Raw genomic sequence first — 19,468 nt, 5'->3', positions numbered from 1 at the left:
AGATATATATAGATATAGATATATATATCTATATATAGATATAGATATATAGATATATATATATAGATATCTTGCAGTACAACTACCCACATTCAGAGATTAATAACACAAACAGTATTATTACCATCATTTAAACTAATACAATAAGTGCTTAATCTGGCGTTATAATTAATTTACCTATTGCAAAAAAACCCCAAAAAAACTTACCTATTGCAATGTGCAGGCGATGTCCGAAGCATGAAAGTCTGGTCCAGTTGTTGAGTGCGACGGCTTTCACAATGTTGGCCCCGTTGTCTGTCGTCACACACACTTGTTTTTCCTCCTGAAGATTCCACGAGCTGAGGAACTCTTTTAAGACTCTGGCTATATTTTCCCCAGTATGGTCCTCGGGGAAAAAACATGTTTCGAGGCACTTGTTTTGTAGCTTCCAATCTTTGTCCACGTAATGTATTGTGAGGCTCATGTAGGGGTCTGATGTTCGGCTTGACCACATGTTCGTGGTGGACACAAAAAACTCCACCGAAGATAACGCATTTGACACCTCAGTGCGGATCTCTTCATATAAAGCAGGCAAGGCGACTTTAGAGAAGTATTTCTTTGTGGGTAGCTTGTAGCGTGGATCGAACGTTTTAAGCATCTTTTTGAAACCTTCTCTTTCCACACTCTGAATAGGCATCATATCCCTGGCTAAACAATGTGTCACTGCATTAGTTAGTTCCCCCCAGCGTTTGTTACTTTTGTCATAAGGCGTGCAGCTATTTAAAGCTACGTCGATTGTTTGTTGAGTCGTCTTCTTTGGTCTCACCACCTCGCTAGTTGAAGCGGACAACTCTTCACGTGCTTTAACGGCTTTTTTGTACTCCAAGAAGTGCTTCTGCTTCAAATGATGAAATAGGTTTGTAGTGTTTCCTCCCTTCGCCAAGACGGCCTGCTTGCACGTTCTACAAAAAATTGTGCTTTGGTGGGTATCCGATGGACGAAAACCAAACCACTTCCACACCACTGAAGTTGCACTGTTTTTACTGACCAGTTCTGGTTCACCTGCTTCATTCAAAGATGCGCTTTCGTCCGTGTCATCCTCCATTGCCGCCATACTTTTTCTGCCATGTGCATATGAGCGTATGAAAACAAAGGCACTGCGCATGCGCATTTTGCCCACATTCTATCGCGATATTTCATTTTCCTATCGTTGCCGAACTTTATACCGGTATTACCGTGAACGGTATAATATGGCCCAGCCCTAACAGCAAGTGCGAACCATTGCTGATTCTTTTGCTCCTTTAGCCCTTTGTTTGGCCTGCTAAAATGGCCCTCGGCGGTCACGCCCCCTCCCATGACATCACGCTCCAAAGCCCTATTAACGCAAATTTAGGCTTTTTAAATTTGTGATCCCCACTCCAACCTCAACCCTCGTGTACACCCTACAGCCACTTGCGTACCCCCGAGGGTACGCGTACCCTAGTTTGGGAACCACTGCTTTAAACAATACAGGAAATTCTGGCTTCTTGACAACAAAATAAATGAGGTTTGGCTCGAGACTTTTGCACAGTACTGTACGTATTAAACAAATGACTTGATATCGTTCAATTTGCCTGTGCATCAGGAAGTCTACATCTACAAGTATTTGGAGATTAATCTTACATATTTCGCTTGTTTCCTGATGAAATATGAAAATGCTTTGTCATTGCACGTGAATATCTGCCAGCACACATTACATCACATTAAACATTAAAGTTAATGATGAGTTTTCTAAGAATCAGGAGGAGAGAAAAAATGCAACTTCATCCTGTGTCACACTTGTTACAGATACCTCGGCTCAGTGATTGGTGGAAACATACGTAATGTCTGGCACGAGCACTTCCGGTGGAGTATAAATACAGGGACCCGCGAGTGTGCCGTTTCATACCAGGGGAGGAATCTTTGAGGAGTTCTTGCTTCAACAGTGTTTGAACGGAACTTCTTGTCTTCGTCCCGCTTTACATTTCAGCTACTCTGCACTTCGGAAGCAAAAACCTTTTCTACTTGAACACTACAGATAAAGTTGACGTAAAGCTTTATTTTTGTACCGTTTTTGTTAATAAAAAGCACAAGAAACGCCAGCCGAAATGGAGTCCCAAGTGCGTCAGAACTACCACCGCGACTGCGAGGCCGCCATCAACCGGATGGTGAACATGGAACTGTTTGCGTCTTACACCTACACTTCTATGGTGAGAACAATTTATGTGATACTGATGTTTATATTAACCTTAATCTTAAGCTATATTAGCTTAATGCTAGACAAAGAGACCAGGGGAATGGAATCGGTAGCTGTCGGGTATGTTGTTACTAAATTCAGTAATGCATGATTTCATTAGCGGCTTCTTTGTTGCCTATCATGGGCAAATAGGCAGGCTGCCAGATACGGAGTATATTTTCACCACACATACTGTCACTAAGTAACAAAAAAAAAAATGCTGCGTCATGCTTACGCTAGGTTTTCCATACACATACTCGCTTCGCAGGAAACAAATGTAGACTGTCCTGCGGAATTTACTGCACATTAATATCTTTGTAAATCAAATTTTAGACATTTCATATCAAAGTTAAATATCATACCTGGGTGAAGGGTTTAATTCTGGTATACCTAGTTGTATTATGCTCGAATGGATCCCCAGTGTCTGAAGAAAACATGAGACTGAGAATATTGCATATTGTGTTATTTTAAAAAAACGGAAGAACTGTTTTTTATTTCTGAACTTGTTGGGTCGACAAGTGAAATTAAACTTGTATAACTTGTGTTCTGTACACTAGCCCGCACATGTATCCAGTGTGTCCATTTTTCCAAAGGTTTTCATGATGAAAATAAATCCAGCGTATTCACTCTATGACCTCAATGGTTTTGTTTTGTTTGGGTTTTTTTTTTTTTTTTTTTTTTTTTTTTTTTTTTTTTTTTTTTTGCAGAATAATTGGTGCTGTGTACTAATAACCTGTGTCTGATTTGTCAGGCCTTCTACTTTGACCGTGATGATGTGGCCCTGCCAGGCTTCTCCCACTTCTTCAAGGAGAACAGCCATGAGGAGAGGGAGCACGCTGACAAGCTGCTGTCCTTCCAGAACAAGAGAGGAGGTCGCATCTTACTCCAGGACATCAAGGTGTGTACAAACTGAACTAGTCCTGCTGTCACATACCTGACTGTCTCTAACACAGAAACTGGGATTAATGAGCAGTGTTATGACACTTGTTCTCTTCCTGTTGTTGCATTAGTGTGTAATGTGTACACAAAGCTTAAAACAAGTCTTTAACAGATTTGTTTGTTGTGCAGAAACCAGAGCGTGACGAGTGGGGCAGCGGGCTGGAGGCCATGCAGTGTGCTCTGCAGCTGGAGAAGAAAGTCAACCAGGCTCTGCTGGACCTGCACAAGCTGGCTTCTCAGCATGATGACCCTCATGTAAGTGGGAGTAGGAGGGAAGAGTTTGGGGTTAAAGACTGAACTAGTTCATGCTGTGTATGTTTGACAAATCATCAAATGTTAACTGTAATTTTGGTTTGTTTTCCCAGCTGTGTGACTTCCTGGAGAGCCACTACCTGGATGAGCAGGTGAAGTCCATCAAGAAGCTGTGTGACCACATCACTAACCTCACCCGCATGGATGCCCACAACAACAAGATGGCAGAGTACCTGTTTGACAAGCACACTCTGGGTGACAAGAGCTAAATGCTGAGACCTAGAAGTGAGCCTGGAGTCAACATGTTAACAACACAGGCTTTGAAGTAAACTCACTTCTGCTCCAGCTGTTTCACTGAGAATGATTTCTTTCCTGACTTTAAAGCTGGCATCAGTTCTTGTATGTTGTGGTGTTGTTGTGTGAAATGTCACATGGAGAGATGGATGTTATCAGGGTATGGCTCTGCTTCTAAGCTGTCTGACATTTGGACATGTTTCTGATCTGTTAATCTGAATAAACATTTTTGAGCTGGATCTTTGGTCTGTCTGCATCTGTGACTTGCTCATGAATCACTTCAGTGACTTGGTGTACAAATAAGTTTGAGTTTATAACAGAAATTCAGTGCTACTTGATAACTTGGAGTTTCCCCAGTGAAGTGTAATATTAACCGATACTTGTTGACGACATTTTTGGGTACACTTTCACCTTAATGCAGACCTCCATTTGCATGGCAGAAGCTTGCTGCTGAAGGCAAAGACCAACTTGTGACTGGTTTTACAAGTACTGGGTGGATGACTTCTGAGGGCTCCAAAAGCAATGAGTGTCCGCAAATGCCATTTTTCTGGTAAGATGAAACATAGCTGGGACTGACAAGCCATGCTTTCATTGTTCCTTTGTTAATGGACTTTTGTTCTACAGTAAACACGATCTCATGTAAATTTCTTTAAAACTGTCTGGAAATAAGTTCACATGGTATCTAATTGATACAGTAATGATTCTGACCTTAAAATCCTACTTGAGAATGGAGTGTTGAACTATAGCCAGTAAAAGTAACCTGGTGTTATAATGAAATGTTACTAAGAGAAATGGAAAGATACCTGTGTAAAAAGTGTATTCATACAATAGTATGCTTATTTTAATTAAAATATACTGTGAGAAAACATATTTCAAAGGTTACTTAAGTAATATGACCATAACAAGTTTAACTGGAACTTTAACCACTAGGGGGCAGGGTTTTACCATTAACTGTCAGATGTGCGCTAAAGATATTTATCATCATTTGATATTTCTTTTTAGCCCTACCCACCTTTTTTCAAGATTTCTGTTACAAGTTTCTGTTGTGGAGAAGAATGTTTTAATATTTATTATTAGAACTATGAGGAGAGGTCATCTTGTGCCCTCTTATGCAACAACAGCAGTGACGGCAAAGAGTCGCACAGTGCCTGATGCAGCCCCATAGTTCTTGTGGTGAAGAAAGGTCTATACGGTTCTGTGTTGACTACTACAAGGTGAATGAAGTTTCACAGTTTGATGCTTACCCCATTTACCGGGTTGGCGAGCTGCTGGACCGGTTAGGCACTGATGCTGGATTTAACCAAGGGCTACTGGCACTTGCTAATTATACCCCTCAGTCTGTTTTGTTACCACATTATTTTTTACCCTCCCCTGTCTCTTCCTCACTCTCTTGTTGGGACTGCAGTCCCTCCTGTAATTCTCCATCGCTGGTGCTAGCAGCAGGAGCCTCCTGTGGTTATGAGAGCTTGTCACTAGTTCTTGCTAGCTGCTGTTGATGGTACAGCAGCAGTCCAGACAGCTAACATGTCAGTTAATTTGATTTGATTTGATTTCCTATTTTTTTATATGTTTGTCACACTTGAATGTTTCAGATCATCAAAAAAATTTAAATATTGGACAAAGATAACACAAGTAAAAACAAAATGCAGTTGCTAAATGAAGGTGTTTATTATTAAAAGAAAAAAAAATCCAAACCTACATGGCCCTGTTGAAAAAGTGATTGCCCCCTAAACCTAATAAATGTTGGGGTCACCCTTAGCAGCAACAACAGCAATCAATTTGCAATAACTGGCAATGCGCCTTTTACAGCGCTGTGGAGGAATTTTGGCCCACTCATCTTTGCAGAATTGTTGTATTTAAACAACATTGGAGGGTTTTTGAGCATGAATGGCCTTTTTAAGGTCATGCCTTAGGTTAGATTTAGGTCAGGAGTGACTAGGTCACTCCAAAGTCTTCATTTTGTTTTTTCAAGCTATTGCTGGTGTTTTGGATCATTGTCCTGCTGCAGAACCCAAGTGCACTTCAGCTTGATGTCACGGACATATGGCTGTACATTCTCCTGTAGGATCTTTTGGTAGACAGCAGAATTCATGGTTTCATTTACTACAGCAAGTCTTCCAGGTCCTGAAGTGCAAAAAAACTCAGACCATTACACTACTACCACCATATTTTACTGTTGGTATGATGCTCCTTTTCTGAAATTCTGTATTGCTTTTATGCCAGATGTAATGGGATACACACATTCCAAAAAGTTCAGCTTTTGTCTCAAGACTTGGGGATCTTCAAAATGTTTTCTGCCAAAACTGAGATGAGCCTTTATGTTCCTTTTGCTCAGCAGTGGATTTTGTCTTACACCTCTGCCACACGGGCCATTTTTGTCCTGTCTCTTTCTTCTGTTGAAATCATGAACACTGACCATAACTGAGGCAAACGAGAATTGCAGTTCTTTGGATGGAGGTCATTTTTAGAACGTAACTCCCGCGATAAACGAGGGACCACTGTATTTCAATGAGTTAAGCAACAAGGGGTGAAAAAGAAAAAAAATGGCTGATTTCAGTGCTTGTAGGGCTGATTTACAATAGAAATACCCAAGAGGTACATCTCAGACTCTACAGGCCTCACTTAGCATATTAAATGTTACAGTTCATGACGGTACAGTTAGGAAAAAGACTGAACAAGTATGGCATGTTTGGAAGGGTTGCTGTGAGAAAGACCTCTCTGCACTGAATTGAATTGAATTCCACTTTTCTCTAAAAGGAACATGACTTCTGGAACAATGTCCTTTGGACAGATGAGAACAAAGTCTGGCCATAATGCTCTGCTAGATTTGGAGAAAACTAAACACAGCATATCAAGACAAACATCTCATACCAACTTTCAAGCACGGGTGATGATTTGGGCTTAGTTTGTGGGTGAAATTATCTGACACCACGGCCCATTGTTAATCAGTGTAGCTTCAGTCATTTTGCAGGTGTTGTGAGGAACCAAGCAGCCAAGGCATAGAGGACACAGGCAAAAAATATCTTCAAAAATGTTTTCTTTATTTTAACCCTCAAAAAGTTCAAAAATGACAAAATTTAAAAACATAATTAGCAGGCCCACAAAAGAGGTCAACTAAATATAACTCTACAAAAAGTAATTTCCAGAAACTTAAACAAACAAAGTGGGACACAACTTAACTCACAAACTGACCTAATTACAAAGACACATGAGGGTAGCTTTTATAATGGTTTGGCCAAACCATTTACACACAATAGGGGGAAAACAAAAACACACTAATATTAACTAAGCACAGAATAACCTAAGTAAAGCCCATGGTTGGTCCTGCTGAGCAGGCATTTTGTTCCCAGAGTCCTCAGCCACGCCTTTTGCCCAGACAGTAAAACAGCCACCGCCCAAACCCAGGTAACTCAAAGAAAGAGAAACATAATTAATATAACAAAACATTTTTAGAAAAACCACACAATGCTACTATGTGCGCGCCTCATAATATCAGTGTTAGGTTTAACCAAATGATTAATGAATTATATTAATGAAGAAAACTGTAAAACAAACTCATAAAGTGAACAAATGGACTGATTTACCCATGTGTGGCTGATGTCATCACAGGTGTACTGTTTATAACGTTGGGAAAACCTGCAGCAAGCTTGGGTTGAAGAAGTCACTTGGATGAATGACAGAATGTTTGTTCCACTGAAAACGCAATGTTCACTTGAACAGAATCAACTTTTTAGGATCTCCTTACCTGGATCATTGAGCATGCATTAAGACATTTTAACCAACTTTGGCAAGGACTGCCTAAAGCTAGTATGTGAGCATGAGCACACAGAACATAAGACTGCTAACTACAGGAAGCACAGCAAAAATCTTCCAGAAAGCACAGAGCCAGCTGCTCAATGAACAGGTGAGACAAACAAATACCATCGATGTGTTAAATTCAAAAGAGGAGCTGCTCTGATTGAGACTTACAGTGCGTCTAGATGAGAATACCCTTCAAATGGTGTTTGAATTCATTGAAAAGGCTCATCCAGCACAGCATGAAAAGTCTAAGACCAGGCAACAAAGCAAGTTTGACTTACTTGCAGACATCAGCAAAACACAGAGCCTATTCTCAGCCACTAGAAGAGAGAAAGATGTCACACTGAGGATGTGGATACATGAGTATGTATCTGGCAGACAAGTCACTCAAGCAGTGAACAACATTCTTGCTAAATGATTGAACCCCGAGACAAATCTCACTAGTGGAACTGATCACAGCCACAGAATCAGCAATTTGAAACAACAACAGTGCAGATGTGGAAGCAGATGTGGAAGTGTTGGCCTATCGCAGCAATGCAAAGTCCCCAGCCCTCACATTGCTTAGTAATGACAACAACATTGTCATCCTTCTGGCAGACAAGGGTTGGTGCGCAGTTTTGCTAAACCAGAAAGACTATCACGGGATAATTATGAGCCGGTGAAACGAGACCCAGGAAGTAGTTACAGGAAGAGGGTGATAGATTGTCTGAAACAGGACGATGCTATTAACCGGACCTCATACCAGGGGAAACTACACCAAGTCTGTATGGTTTACTGAAGATACTGAAGACAGGTACAAGGGGTGTACCTGTAAGATCATATTGTTTATTTGATCAAGTCGGTCATCTATAACATCTCAAAGTTTCTGGCCTTGATCCTCAACCTGTTGGTAGTCAGCTCTAAACACCACATCCAGAACACCTTGGATTTTTCTGAGAAGGTGAGAGATGTCATTATGGAGGTAAATGGTTTCGTATGATGTAATATCTCTCCTCACTTGTATTCCAGTCATTGAAGCAGTTGAGGCAGTAAGAGATAACAGGATGACCCCAACCTCAGCAACAGAACCACTCTCAGCATAATATGTAACATAATATATGATAATTATTATATAATAATTTATCATATTCCATCCTTTAAAAAGCTACAATGAACATGATTTACTTTGCTATGGCTATCTGAAGATGCAAGTGTATATACTGCCCCACTCTCTTTAGGTGCTTTCTGGACCCTATATACCCTATATTTCACTCCACAGATCTCTCATTCTCCTCCCAGCCATGCTGTGCAGAAATATTAATTAGCCATCTTTCAGTGGTGCATCTCTAACATGTTGGTCAAAATTCTTTTTTCTGTGGTCAGCAGTCATTCCCTAGTTCCTTGAAACATAACGTGCAGTGGGATTTGGTGCTCCTGAATCCCCACATGAACATCTCTTGCAATGGGGTCGACGCAAAAGAACATACACTGGCCTGCATAAGAGTGGTATTATAACAATAGCATAGCTGGGGCAGAGATGAATTCTAGTCTCTCTAAACACCGACAGAGTATGCAGCAAATTGAGTGGAGTCCTATTAAAACACGTGCACTGGCCATTTCCTGGCTCGATGGTAAATCTTACGAAAGCTGCTGGATGAGGCAGCTTTCAAAGCTGTGGCCCAAAAAGCTTTCGGCAAAGTGTAATGAACAGCCAAAATTATATTTGGTTGAGTGGCCTTGTCAACATTAACAAAGTGGAATCCACTCACACCACCACAGCGTAGTACCTGTATTTGTACTTTGATGAATTCTGAATCCTGACTAAAAATCAGTCTAAAATTAGCTAAGAGAGCTGGGTCAAGTAACTCAATAGTGCTCTGACTCTTTGTCACACTTGTCGCAGTTTTGAAAAGACATGTGAGACTGTTCAAATGCAAAAAATTTGCAAAACAAAGAAACTTAAGGGGCTGGCAGTGTTGGGAAATTTACAGAAAGAGCAAATTAATTTGTTTGGATGACCCAAATATTCATTTGGGTGTGTCTTCCTTCATGCAAACATTGACGAACACTCATTAAAGTTTCATATGTTCTCCTTTACCAGACTAAATACAGTATGTTATTTGTAGTACTCTGAAGAAAACTACGGAGAAAGTAAGTCATCTACTTGCCAGCTGGTGTATATCAGCAATTAATGTCATTTGTTCAATTTCATAATCGACGTGACATTTCAAGGAGACATGAATGGCATGGATTATATTTGGATCTTCACAGGTAAGACAAATTACCTTTTACTAAATGTATTTTCTTATTTTAAAGAATCAATGCCAGATATTTTATTGTTTTAATCTATTTAAAACCCACACCATGTACCACAATTATGAAGAAAAAAAATGCACAATCACCAAATTTACTTTTCTTTTACTCATAACCTGCTTTACTCACTCAGAGATGTTGTGGAATATTATCTTCCCTTAATTCTTTCCTCTTTGGGTGCCTATTTTGAAAAATCAAGAACCCGTTCTAATCTCATGGTCCTGGGTTTGACCAAATGTTTTGTTTTTTGTTTTGGGCTTATATTATGTTTCTTTTGGATTTAAGAGTGTTTTTAGGCTCTAGTATATTTCTTGTTTGTGCCTCTGTTTCCTCTGTTTCAGTCAATGAAAATGTGGGTTTTGCTGGAAAGACAAACAAGAGTGTCTTTCCTGCAATTCTTCAAAAGCTCAAATCACATAATGAGGCATTAACAGTCATGTCATTTCAGAGCCCTGTTTATCTTTGTTCACGTGATATTCTGAAGAACGATCGACACAGGCTTAATTTGGACACACTCCCTTTGCTCAGCACAGGTCTTCAGTGTCAGACATAATATCCCCTAAAGAGTTACATGTCACTCTACACTCACACATATGAGCCATCAGCCCGCAACAGTTACAAACACGTTTGTCCAGTGGCTTTGTGGGCTTTGCTGGCAAATAGTTGACTGGAAAAGAAACCTCAGCTATCAGAGTAGTTCAGGCACACTTACCGCATTACAGTCCAACACCAGGTGGAGGGACTTGGAGAAAGTGTAAAGAATTGATGTTGAAATGATAACAAATAGAGCAGAATTAGAAAATGTGCTGGATAATGCTGAAATCTGAATCCCAAATTCAACAAAAAACAGCATCGGGTGAAATATAATCATTCTACAATTGTTATGTGAAGAAGACTTTTTTCATTGTCTTTCTCTTTTTTTTTGGCGCTTTTATAAACAGGTGTGTTGTCATCTTTCACATTGCAAACAAAACTCAACAAATGAGATAAATAATGCAAAATAATGCAAAATAATGCAAAATAATGCAAGTTGTGGAGTTGAGTGTTTTGCAGAATTTGGTTATTTAAATCCATGCTGACCAACAATACTAAGCATAATACCAATTCCACATTGTAAGGCATAAGTACTTATTTATTATAATTATTATTTTTATTATTTTATATTTTGTTTACCTTTTATTATATAAAGTATTGATGACATGTTTTTCACGGTAATGTCAGCAGTGATGTCTTTGAGAATGCAGGTTTTTTTCCAGTTCAAGAATTAATAAAAATGAATCAAAACTGTTATTTGCTGTGCGATACTCCAAGTTTTGGTATTGATTCGATGCCAAGTAAATAAAAGGCCAGTATTGCAGATACCAATACCAATACTGATAATTTTAACCTATTAAAGCAGCTCATGTAGGGGAGAGTGGTATGTCATGATTCATCATTAATATGCATATTCAGAACACATTTTAATGACCACTGAATCACTGTGATTTTTACTTTCCACAATAACCATCTACCAACAAAACATATTGTTAAACTTTTCATGTATTTTTTGGAGGCCTAGAATGTGCCTGTCTCTAAAGAACTTTTGTTCAACATCTGTTATTTACACTGATTCTGTTGTGCTAGTATCAGTCACATGCCAATACTAGTATTGGTATCGATACTATAGATATTTGGATCGATCCTCCCACCTCTACTGTTTATATAGTCTTTAAAAGGGAGAAAAACTAAAGCTCTTTAAATGCTTTATGTTAACAGGTTTTTTCTTCTTGATGGAATCAGGTACACCAACAGGTACAACCCTACTCCAACACCCCTTCCCACCACCCTCGACTCTCAGAGTAATCTTTTAATTTGACTAATTACTACTGTTTTTTCTTAATAAGGTCATCTCCTCCAAAACCTGGCACTGAATCAGAATGCTGTACAGTCCTCAAACAATGACAGCCTGGGTTTTGCTGACAAGGCAGTTGATGGCAACAGAGACTCGAGCTATCAAAGAGGGTCCTGCACACTTACCACATTACAATCTGATCCCTGGTGGAGGGTAGACCTGAAAAAAGTGTACACAATCGGCGCTGTACTAATTACCAGTACAGAAGAACTAGAAAACGGGCTAGGTGGTGCTGAAATTTGGATTGGAAAGTCAACAGAGATCAATGACCTTGAAAGCATGAGGTGAAAACACTTGATAAAGCCCCAAATAATTAAATCATTATGTGAATAAGATTTAGTTCCTTCACTTTCTTTCTCTGTCTTTTGGGCTCTTGCATACACAGGTGTGCTGTGATCTCTCACTTTCCCAGTGGACAGACATCTTACTTTCCCTGCAAGTCTTTTGAAGGACAATATGTCACTGTGTTTCTCCCTGGAAGCAAGAAGATCCTAAGTCTCTGTGAGGTTGAAGTGTACTATGGTAATCACATTTCAGTCTGATGCTGATACAGACGTCTGGTATTTCATAGACTCTCTGGTCTTTATTGGACTTTATTGTTATAATCAGTGTTACGCAAACATCCATGAGTTTGGGACAACAGCAAAAAAATTGATCAGGGCTTTATTTCAGGGTGTTTCTTATTATTGAATTACACACACACACACACACACACACACACACACACACACACACACACACACACACACACACATGTCTGGTTTGCTATCCTCGTGGGGACATCCCATTGACATAATGCTTTCCCTAGCCCCTTACCCTAACCCTAACCATTAAAAATGAATGCCTAACCCTAACCCTTACCCTAAACCTAACCATAACCTAATTGTAACCCTGACAGTAAAACCGCATTTTGAGTGTGAAAATTGCTTTCAACCCCGAGGGGACCTGGATTTTGGTCCCCACGGTGCAGAAAGTCCCCACCAGGATAGTAAAAGTCAGATTTTGGTCCCCACCAGGATAGTACGAACCCGTACACACACACACACACACACACACACACACACACACACACACACACACAAAAATCATGGATCTGAACAAGGTTCCAAGTACAGCTTCAACATGCAACAAGAAGAATTGAGAGTGAGACAAAACATTTTTTTGAGTGTGCAGTTTATTAAGTTTAAGTTTACAAAAATAGATAACAGTTCCAGACAGCAGATGTCCTTCGTACATCCAGCTTCACCACTTGGAGAAATGTTTCCACTCTCCTCATGGAAACACTTGCATCAAGCATGCTGCAATGAATTTTTGAAGTGATCAACAATAACAGTGGAGCTACTCATTACTGAGTTCAGCCTGTTTCAGTTTAAGCGTTGTTTTCAAGAATTTGCATGCTTTTTGCCAATTTTTAAATGGTCTTAAACTTTTGATCAGGACTACATATACATTTCCAGTGATTATTTGTCTTATGGGTGTATATGGGAGAGTCTTTTGAGTCAGAAAATGTTATGAAAATTAAGTGTGACCTCTAAAATCATTGCACAGTGCACCTTCTGCAGAAACCGACTTTTCCTGGTTTTCTTTCAAGGATACCCATTACCCAATTTAGCACTTAAAGGAGAAGCTACTCAGTCATCTACGCTGTCTTTTGCTGCTGCATCCAAAGCCATTGACGGTAGACGGAACTCGTTCTATACCAATGGGTTCTGCAGCCACACTGCAGAAGACGAGACCAACCCCTGGTGGCGGGTAGACCTGCAGCACAGCTTTACAATCACTACTGTAAAAGTCACCAACAGAGGAGATTGCTGTGCTGAAAGACTGGATGGAGCTGAGATCCGAATAGGGAACTCACTGGAGAACAATGGAAACAATAATCCCAAGTAATGATGAGAATTCAATTTTCATTATGAAATGAATTTAAGAGATACATGCTATCCAAGTCTGGGAAAATCCATAAGAATTCCAACATGTTCATTTTGGCTCTTAAACTTGAAAAGAACAGGAAGCCCACAATATTAACATAATATTGTCCGCATATATTCGTCTGTCAGGTGTGCTTCCATCTCCCACATAAAAGCGGGTAAAACCTACACATACCAGTGTGATGGAGGCAGCATGGAGGGTCGCTTTGTGAACCTGTTTCTTCCTGGACAGAAGAAAACTCTCACCCTGTGTGAAGTGGAGGTGTATGCTGCCCGAGGTAGAGCTTTTAGTGTGTGAATCTGATCTACTGAAACACACCTGCCTGATAATGACTCATGTCTGTTTGTTCTTTTCAATACTTTAGTGGAACCGCTTCCAAATGTGGCCTTAAACAAAGAAACAGTACAGTCGTCGACTTGGTCTGGGACAGAATATTGGGCCTCAAAAGCTGTCGATGGATGCAGAAATGGAGAACTGCAACAAGGATGCTGTACCCACACTTCACCAACAGAGGACTCTCCCTGGTGGCGCATAGACTTGTTGGGTCTCCATAAGGTCACTGCTGTCACCATCATCAACAGAGGCAGTGGTGCAGCTTACAGGCTTATTGGGGCGCAGATCTTGATTGGGAACTCACTGGATCAAAATGGAATTACAAACTCCATGTAGGACATGATTTCTCCATAAATATTTATGATTGTTTTACTCATTTAAACAACAGCACATTATTGTTTAGCCAAAACATTTTCTTTTGTAGATAAAATAAGTTTGATGTTTGTGTAAATCTATCAGGCGTGACACTGTCAAATCATTAGGGAGTTCCCCAACATACACATTCCAGTGTAATGAAATGGAAGGTCCCTACATCACTGTGTTCATACCAGGACCTGAGAAAATACTGACATTGTGTGAAGTGGAGGTGTTTGCTTCGCTCTCTGGTATGGCCGTGGAATGTTTGTTTTCTAGCACCATATGTTGTGATTGCACGTGCTTCTTGTTGCTTTCTATATTGTTTCTATATTGCTTTCCACCTCTCAGTATTCATGTTTTAATTTGGAGCTGAAAGCAACCTTACAATTTAGCCTGTTAAAACAAAATGAAAACAACCAAACATGGTTGCAACAAATGGAACCTGTCAAGATTCTTTCTTTTCAGCCCCCAAAGCTGTCACTCCTTCACCGACTCCTCCACCATCTCCTCCCACCATGAGTGTACTGCTGGGCGAAAGAAACGTGACGGTGGTGGGATGCTCTGATGTACTGTAGACATTATCACTGGGACCTGCTCAGCCTTCACAGCCAACAGGAGCAAGACGAGTTGGAGCAGCTGCTGGGCCGCCTTCCCTTCACCCTCACAGACTACATCTGGCTGGGACTGCGCAGGTACTGTGCTTATCATGTAGATGCTCTTAACACCATAATGAATGAACAGGACATAATATAAATGAGATGTTGTTCATGTCCAGTTGCAATACAATGTAAAAAGAAATCTATCCAATGACTAGAAATGTGAAATGACCACAAAGAGACAGAAGAAGAAGTAGCCACATCAAATAAAAAAATCACCACAAAGCAATGCAAACAATGTACAAAAGGACTCAAACTGACTAGGAAAGGTTTAAAAGAAGATAGAGAACACACAAAGTTACTAACAGAGCACCACTTATCTAACCGAGGGTCACAGGAGTGCAGTTAGTTCATAAAAACCCTGAACTTGGTAAGAGGAAGAAAATGGATGAATGGTTGGAGGGAGTTTTAGGTTTTTGGCCCTATTTAACATCATAAAGATAAATCTGGATCATATAACTGTGGAAAAAAGAGAAAACGCTTTTAAACATCCATAGGTAACATAAACAGCAGCATTTTGTTCACTCTGTCCAACAGGTCACTAAGAGGAAATGACTGGTTCTGGATGTCTGGACATTCCATGAATTTCTTCCATTGGCCACAAAATTCAGTCCCTTACTATTATTCGAACACCTGTGGCGGCATGGGCAGCAGAGAGGACTTCCAGTGGAAGGACATCCACTGTGGGGAACAACTCAACTTCATTTGCCAGTTAGGTTGGGCTTATACCACTGCAATGCATGTCTGCAATTTATTGTACACTTGTGATTCCTCACAGTATTGTGTTTCTGGGGATTAATTACTCTACTCTCCATTCATTAAGTGCTGGGGACGACATGCAAAGAGTGTATTTCTACAGCACCAAGAAAGACAGTACCCTAGAGTAAAGGCCAACAACATATTGCAAATGCAAATTGCAATGTGTATAAGGGGGGGTGGGGGGGGGGGGGGGGGATCATCTCACCTTATAGGAGGCAACCTTTCTGCAAACAGCTGCAGTCTGACTTGGACTGACTGCAATCACTCTAAGAGAGATTAGTGAAGGTTTCAAATAATTGCTGTCCAATTTATAAATGCAGACTAACTGCTACTACGATTCCATCAGTTTGAATGAGGCTTTATCAGTGAGCACAACTCAACTTCAGGTTATATTCCTTTGTTACTAGGTTACCGAGTGCAAATGTAAAAGTTAACTATGAATTTCTGTTAAATGGGTTTTTCTCTATATATAGACAGATCGGTGATTTACAATGTATTACTGTTAGTTGTCGTATTATCAGAAACGTATTGCATGTAATTACCAGCTTGACCCCATTCATCTCCTCCTAGATGAGTTGACCAATCATGATGAAACTTTGCATAGACATTGTTTAGGGCACTGTCAGTGGCAACATCTAATTGCTATATACAAATGTTTTACCCACAATTGTATATATTTGTCAGATTACAGTGTTTGTTGCAATATAATGTATCATAGCATCATCACTATAGTGATTGTATGTTTGTATGTTTCCTTTCTGCTAGTTTAAAAGATAAAGTGTCACTGTCAAAGGAGTTAGCAAAGAAAAGCGTCTGGACTTCTTAAAGTTGCTTGAAGACGTTTCACCTCTCATCCGAGAAGCTTCTTCAGTTCTAAGGTCAAATGGCCGAGAGTCCCAGATTTAACCCCAGTGGGAGTATCCCCCCAAAGAGGGACAAAGGACCCCCTGGTGATCCTCTAATCACATGAGCCAAGGTGTGAAAGCGGGTATGGGACCTAATCAGCCAGGGTTTCGGGTATGCTCATTGTGAAACCTGGCCACACCTTGTCGTGTGAATTCCTGAGGTCAGATGGCCCAGGATGTGAGTGGGCATTAAGGCGTCTGGGGAGGGAACTCAAAACTGGATTATAGATGGCAGACAGTTGGTGTCGTAAACCACCGCCTCTGTTCAAAGATGGTCGCTCACAGTGGACATAGATGGCCTCTTTCACTCCTCTTTCAAACCATCTGTCCTCTCTGTCCAAAATGTGAACATTGGCATCCTTGAAAGAGTGACCTTTGTCCTTAAGATGCAGATGGACTGCTGAGTCTTGTCCTGTGGAGGTGGCTCTTCTATGTTGTGCCATGCGCTTGTGAAGTGGCTGTTTGGTCTCTCCAATGTAGAGGTCTGGGCATTCCTCGCTGCACTGTACAGCATACACCACGTTGTTAAGTCTGTGTTTTGGAGTTTTGTCTTTCGGGTGAACCAGTTTCTGTCTGAGTGTGTTGCTGGGTCTGAAGTACACTGGGATGTCGTGCTTGGAGAAAACTCTCCTGAGTTTCTCTGATACACCGGCTACATAGGGGATAACAACGTTGTTGCGTCTGTCTTTCTTATCCTCCCTCGCTGGTGTCTGATCTTCTTTTCTGTGCCTCTTTGCTGACTTTATGAACGCCCAGTTAGGATAACCGCACGTTTTGAGTGCTTCCTTTACGTGTGTGTGTTCCTTCTTTTTTCCCTCAGACTTAGAGGGAACATGTTCTGCCCGGTGGTGTAGGGTCCTGATTACTCCAAGTTTGTGTTCCAGAGGGTGATGGGAGTCAAAGAGGAGGTACTGGTCCGTGTGTGTGGGCTTCCGGTAAACTTCGATGTTGAGGTTGCCATTCTCTTCAATGTGCACAGCGCAGTCCAGGAAAGGCAAACAGTTATCCTTTGTGTCTTCCCTGGTGAACTTGATGTTTTTATCCACTGCGTTAATGTGCGCAGTGAAGGATTCCACTTCTTGTGTCTTGATTTTGACCCAGGTGTCATCTACATATCTGTACCAGTGGCTGGGTACTCTTCCTTTGAAAGAGCCAAGAGCCTTCCTTTCCACTTCCTCCATGTAAAGGTTGGCTACAATCGGTGACACGGGGGAGCCCATGGCACAGCCATGTTTTTGTCTGTAGAAGCCTTCGTTGTATTTGAAGTATGTTGTGGTAAGGCAGAGGTCTAACAGTGTGCAGATCTGATCGGGTGTGAAGTTGGTCCTGTCTTCCAAGGAGCTGTCTTCTTGTAGTCGTTTTCTGACAGTCTCCACTGCTTCCCTGGTGGGTATGCAAGTGAAGAGGGAGACTACATCAAAGGACACCATGGTTTCATCTGGATCCAGGGTAAGTTTCTGGACCTTGTCGGTGAAGTCGGTGGAGTTCTTGATGTGGTGTGGGGTGTTCCCCACGCGAGGTGCAAGGATGGTAGCAAGGTGTTTCGCAATGTTATAAGTGGCTGAGTTTATGCTACTGACTATGGGTCTGAGTGGGACCCCTTCCTTGTGGATTTTTGGAAGTCCATAAATGCAGGGTATGGCATCCCCTGGATAAAGGCGGTGATATGTGAGGCGGTCAATGATTTTGTCCTTTTCAAGGTCTTGAAGGCAAGCTATAACTTTCTTTTTGTAGCTGCTTGTGGGGTCTCGCTTTAAGGCTTCGTAGGTGTTGTTGTCACTGAGGAGAGTAGTGATCTTTGTGTGGTAATCTGTTGTGTTTAGGACCACGGTGCACCTTCCCTTATCCGCTGGTAATATAGTGATGTTGTGGTCTTTGCTCAGGGAAGCGACGGCCTTCTTTTCTTGTAATGTAAGGTTAGACGGAGGGACTTTCGCACTGGAGAGGGTGGCTGAGACTTTCATCCTGATTTGCTCTGCTTCTGTCTGTGATAATTTATTAATCCGTATGGCGGTTTCTGTGGCTGTGATGAGGTCCGCTATGGGCAACTGTTGCGGAGAAATGGCGAAATTGAGTCCTTTGGCTAAAACCCTCTTTTCAGGTTCAGTGAGATGCCGGTCTGAAAAGTTCTTTACCCATTTCTCCCGACTGTCTTCAGGTGTGTTTTCTTCTCTGAGTTGTGTGGGTTCAGACTGAGCAGTGTGGGTTTTTGAAAGCAAGGTGTGAAATTTCCTGCGTTGTCTTTCTTTTCCTTTAGAGTGTTGGGCCCGCTGAGCCTTGTCCACAAACTTGTAAACCTCTTCTAGGATTGGAGAGGGTAGAAGGGTTTCCAGTTCCTGCAGAGTCCGGCTGATCTTGATCTGGAGGGCATCTATAAAAACATCAAGTTCACCAGGGAAGACACAAAGGATAACTGTTTGCCTTTCCTGGACTGCGCTGTGCACATTGAAGAGAATGGCAACCTCAACATCGAAGTTTACCGGAAGCCCACACACACGGACCAGTACCTCCTCTTTGACTCCCATCACCCTCTGGAACACAAACTTGGAGTAATCAGGACCCTACACCACCGGGCAGAACATGTTCCCTCTAAGTCTGAGGGAAAAAAGAAGGAACACACACACGTAAAGGAAGCACTCAAAACGTGCGGTTATCCTAACTGGGCGTTCATAAAGTCAGCAAAGAGGCACAGAAAAGAAGATCAGACACCAGCGAGGGAGGATAAGAAAGACAGACGCAACAACGTTGTTATCCCCTATGTAGCCGGTGTATCAGAGAAACTCAGGAGAGTTTTCTCCAAGCACGACATCCCAGTGTACTTCAGACCCAG

The 19,468-nt window shown here is 41.3% G+C and overlaps 2 protein-coding genes across 2 annotated transcripts; both read left to right on the top strand.

Annotated features, from left to right (window-relative positions):
• The first annotated feature begins 1,891 nt into the window (after positions 1 to 1,891).
• LOC134625877 (ferritin, middle subunit-like) lies at positions 1,892 to 3,957 on the top strand. The gene is made up of 4 exons (XM_063471208.1): positions 1,892 to 2,207; positions 2,985 to 3,131; positions 3,302 to 3,427; positions 3,538 to 3,957. The coding sequence occupies exons 1-4, from the start codon at positions 2,106 to 2,108 to the stop codon at positions 3,691 to 3,693; spliced, it is 531 nt and encodes a 176-aa protein (XP_063327278.1). The 5' UTR covers positions 1,892 to 2,105; the 3' UTR covers positions 3,694 to 3,957.
• Positions 3,958 to 9,732: 5,775 nt separating this feature from the next.
• Positions 9,733 to 14,297, top strand: LOC134625709 (uncharacterized). The gene is made up of 6 exons (XM_063470962.1): positions 9,733 to 9,766; positions 11,692 to 11,950; positions 12,040 to 12,221; positions 13,291 to 13,585; positions 13,757 to 13,905; positions 13,993 to 14,297. Exons 1-6 carry the CDS (start codon positions 9,733 to 9,735, stop codon positions 14,295 to 14,297), a joined length of 1,224 nt encoding a protein of 407 aa, XP_063327032.1.
• Positions 14,298 to 19,468: the final 5,171 nt, after the last annotated feature.

This window comes from Pelmatolapia mariae, linkage group LG4 (assembly GCF_036321145.2).
Source record: "Pelmatolapia mariae isolate MD_Pm_ZW linkage group LG4, Pm_UMD_F_2, whole genome shotgun sequence".
NCBI classification, from domain to species: domain Eukaryota; kingdom Metazoa; phylum Chordata; class Actinopteri; order Cichliformes; family Cichlidae; genus Pelmatolapia; species Pelmatolapia mariae.
The sequence above is the reverse complement of the archived record's forward strand: the minus strand, read 5'-3'. Positions and strand labels throughout refer to the sequence as shown.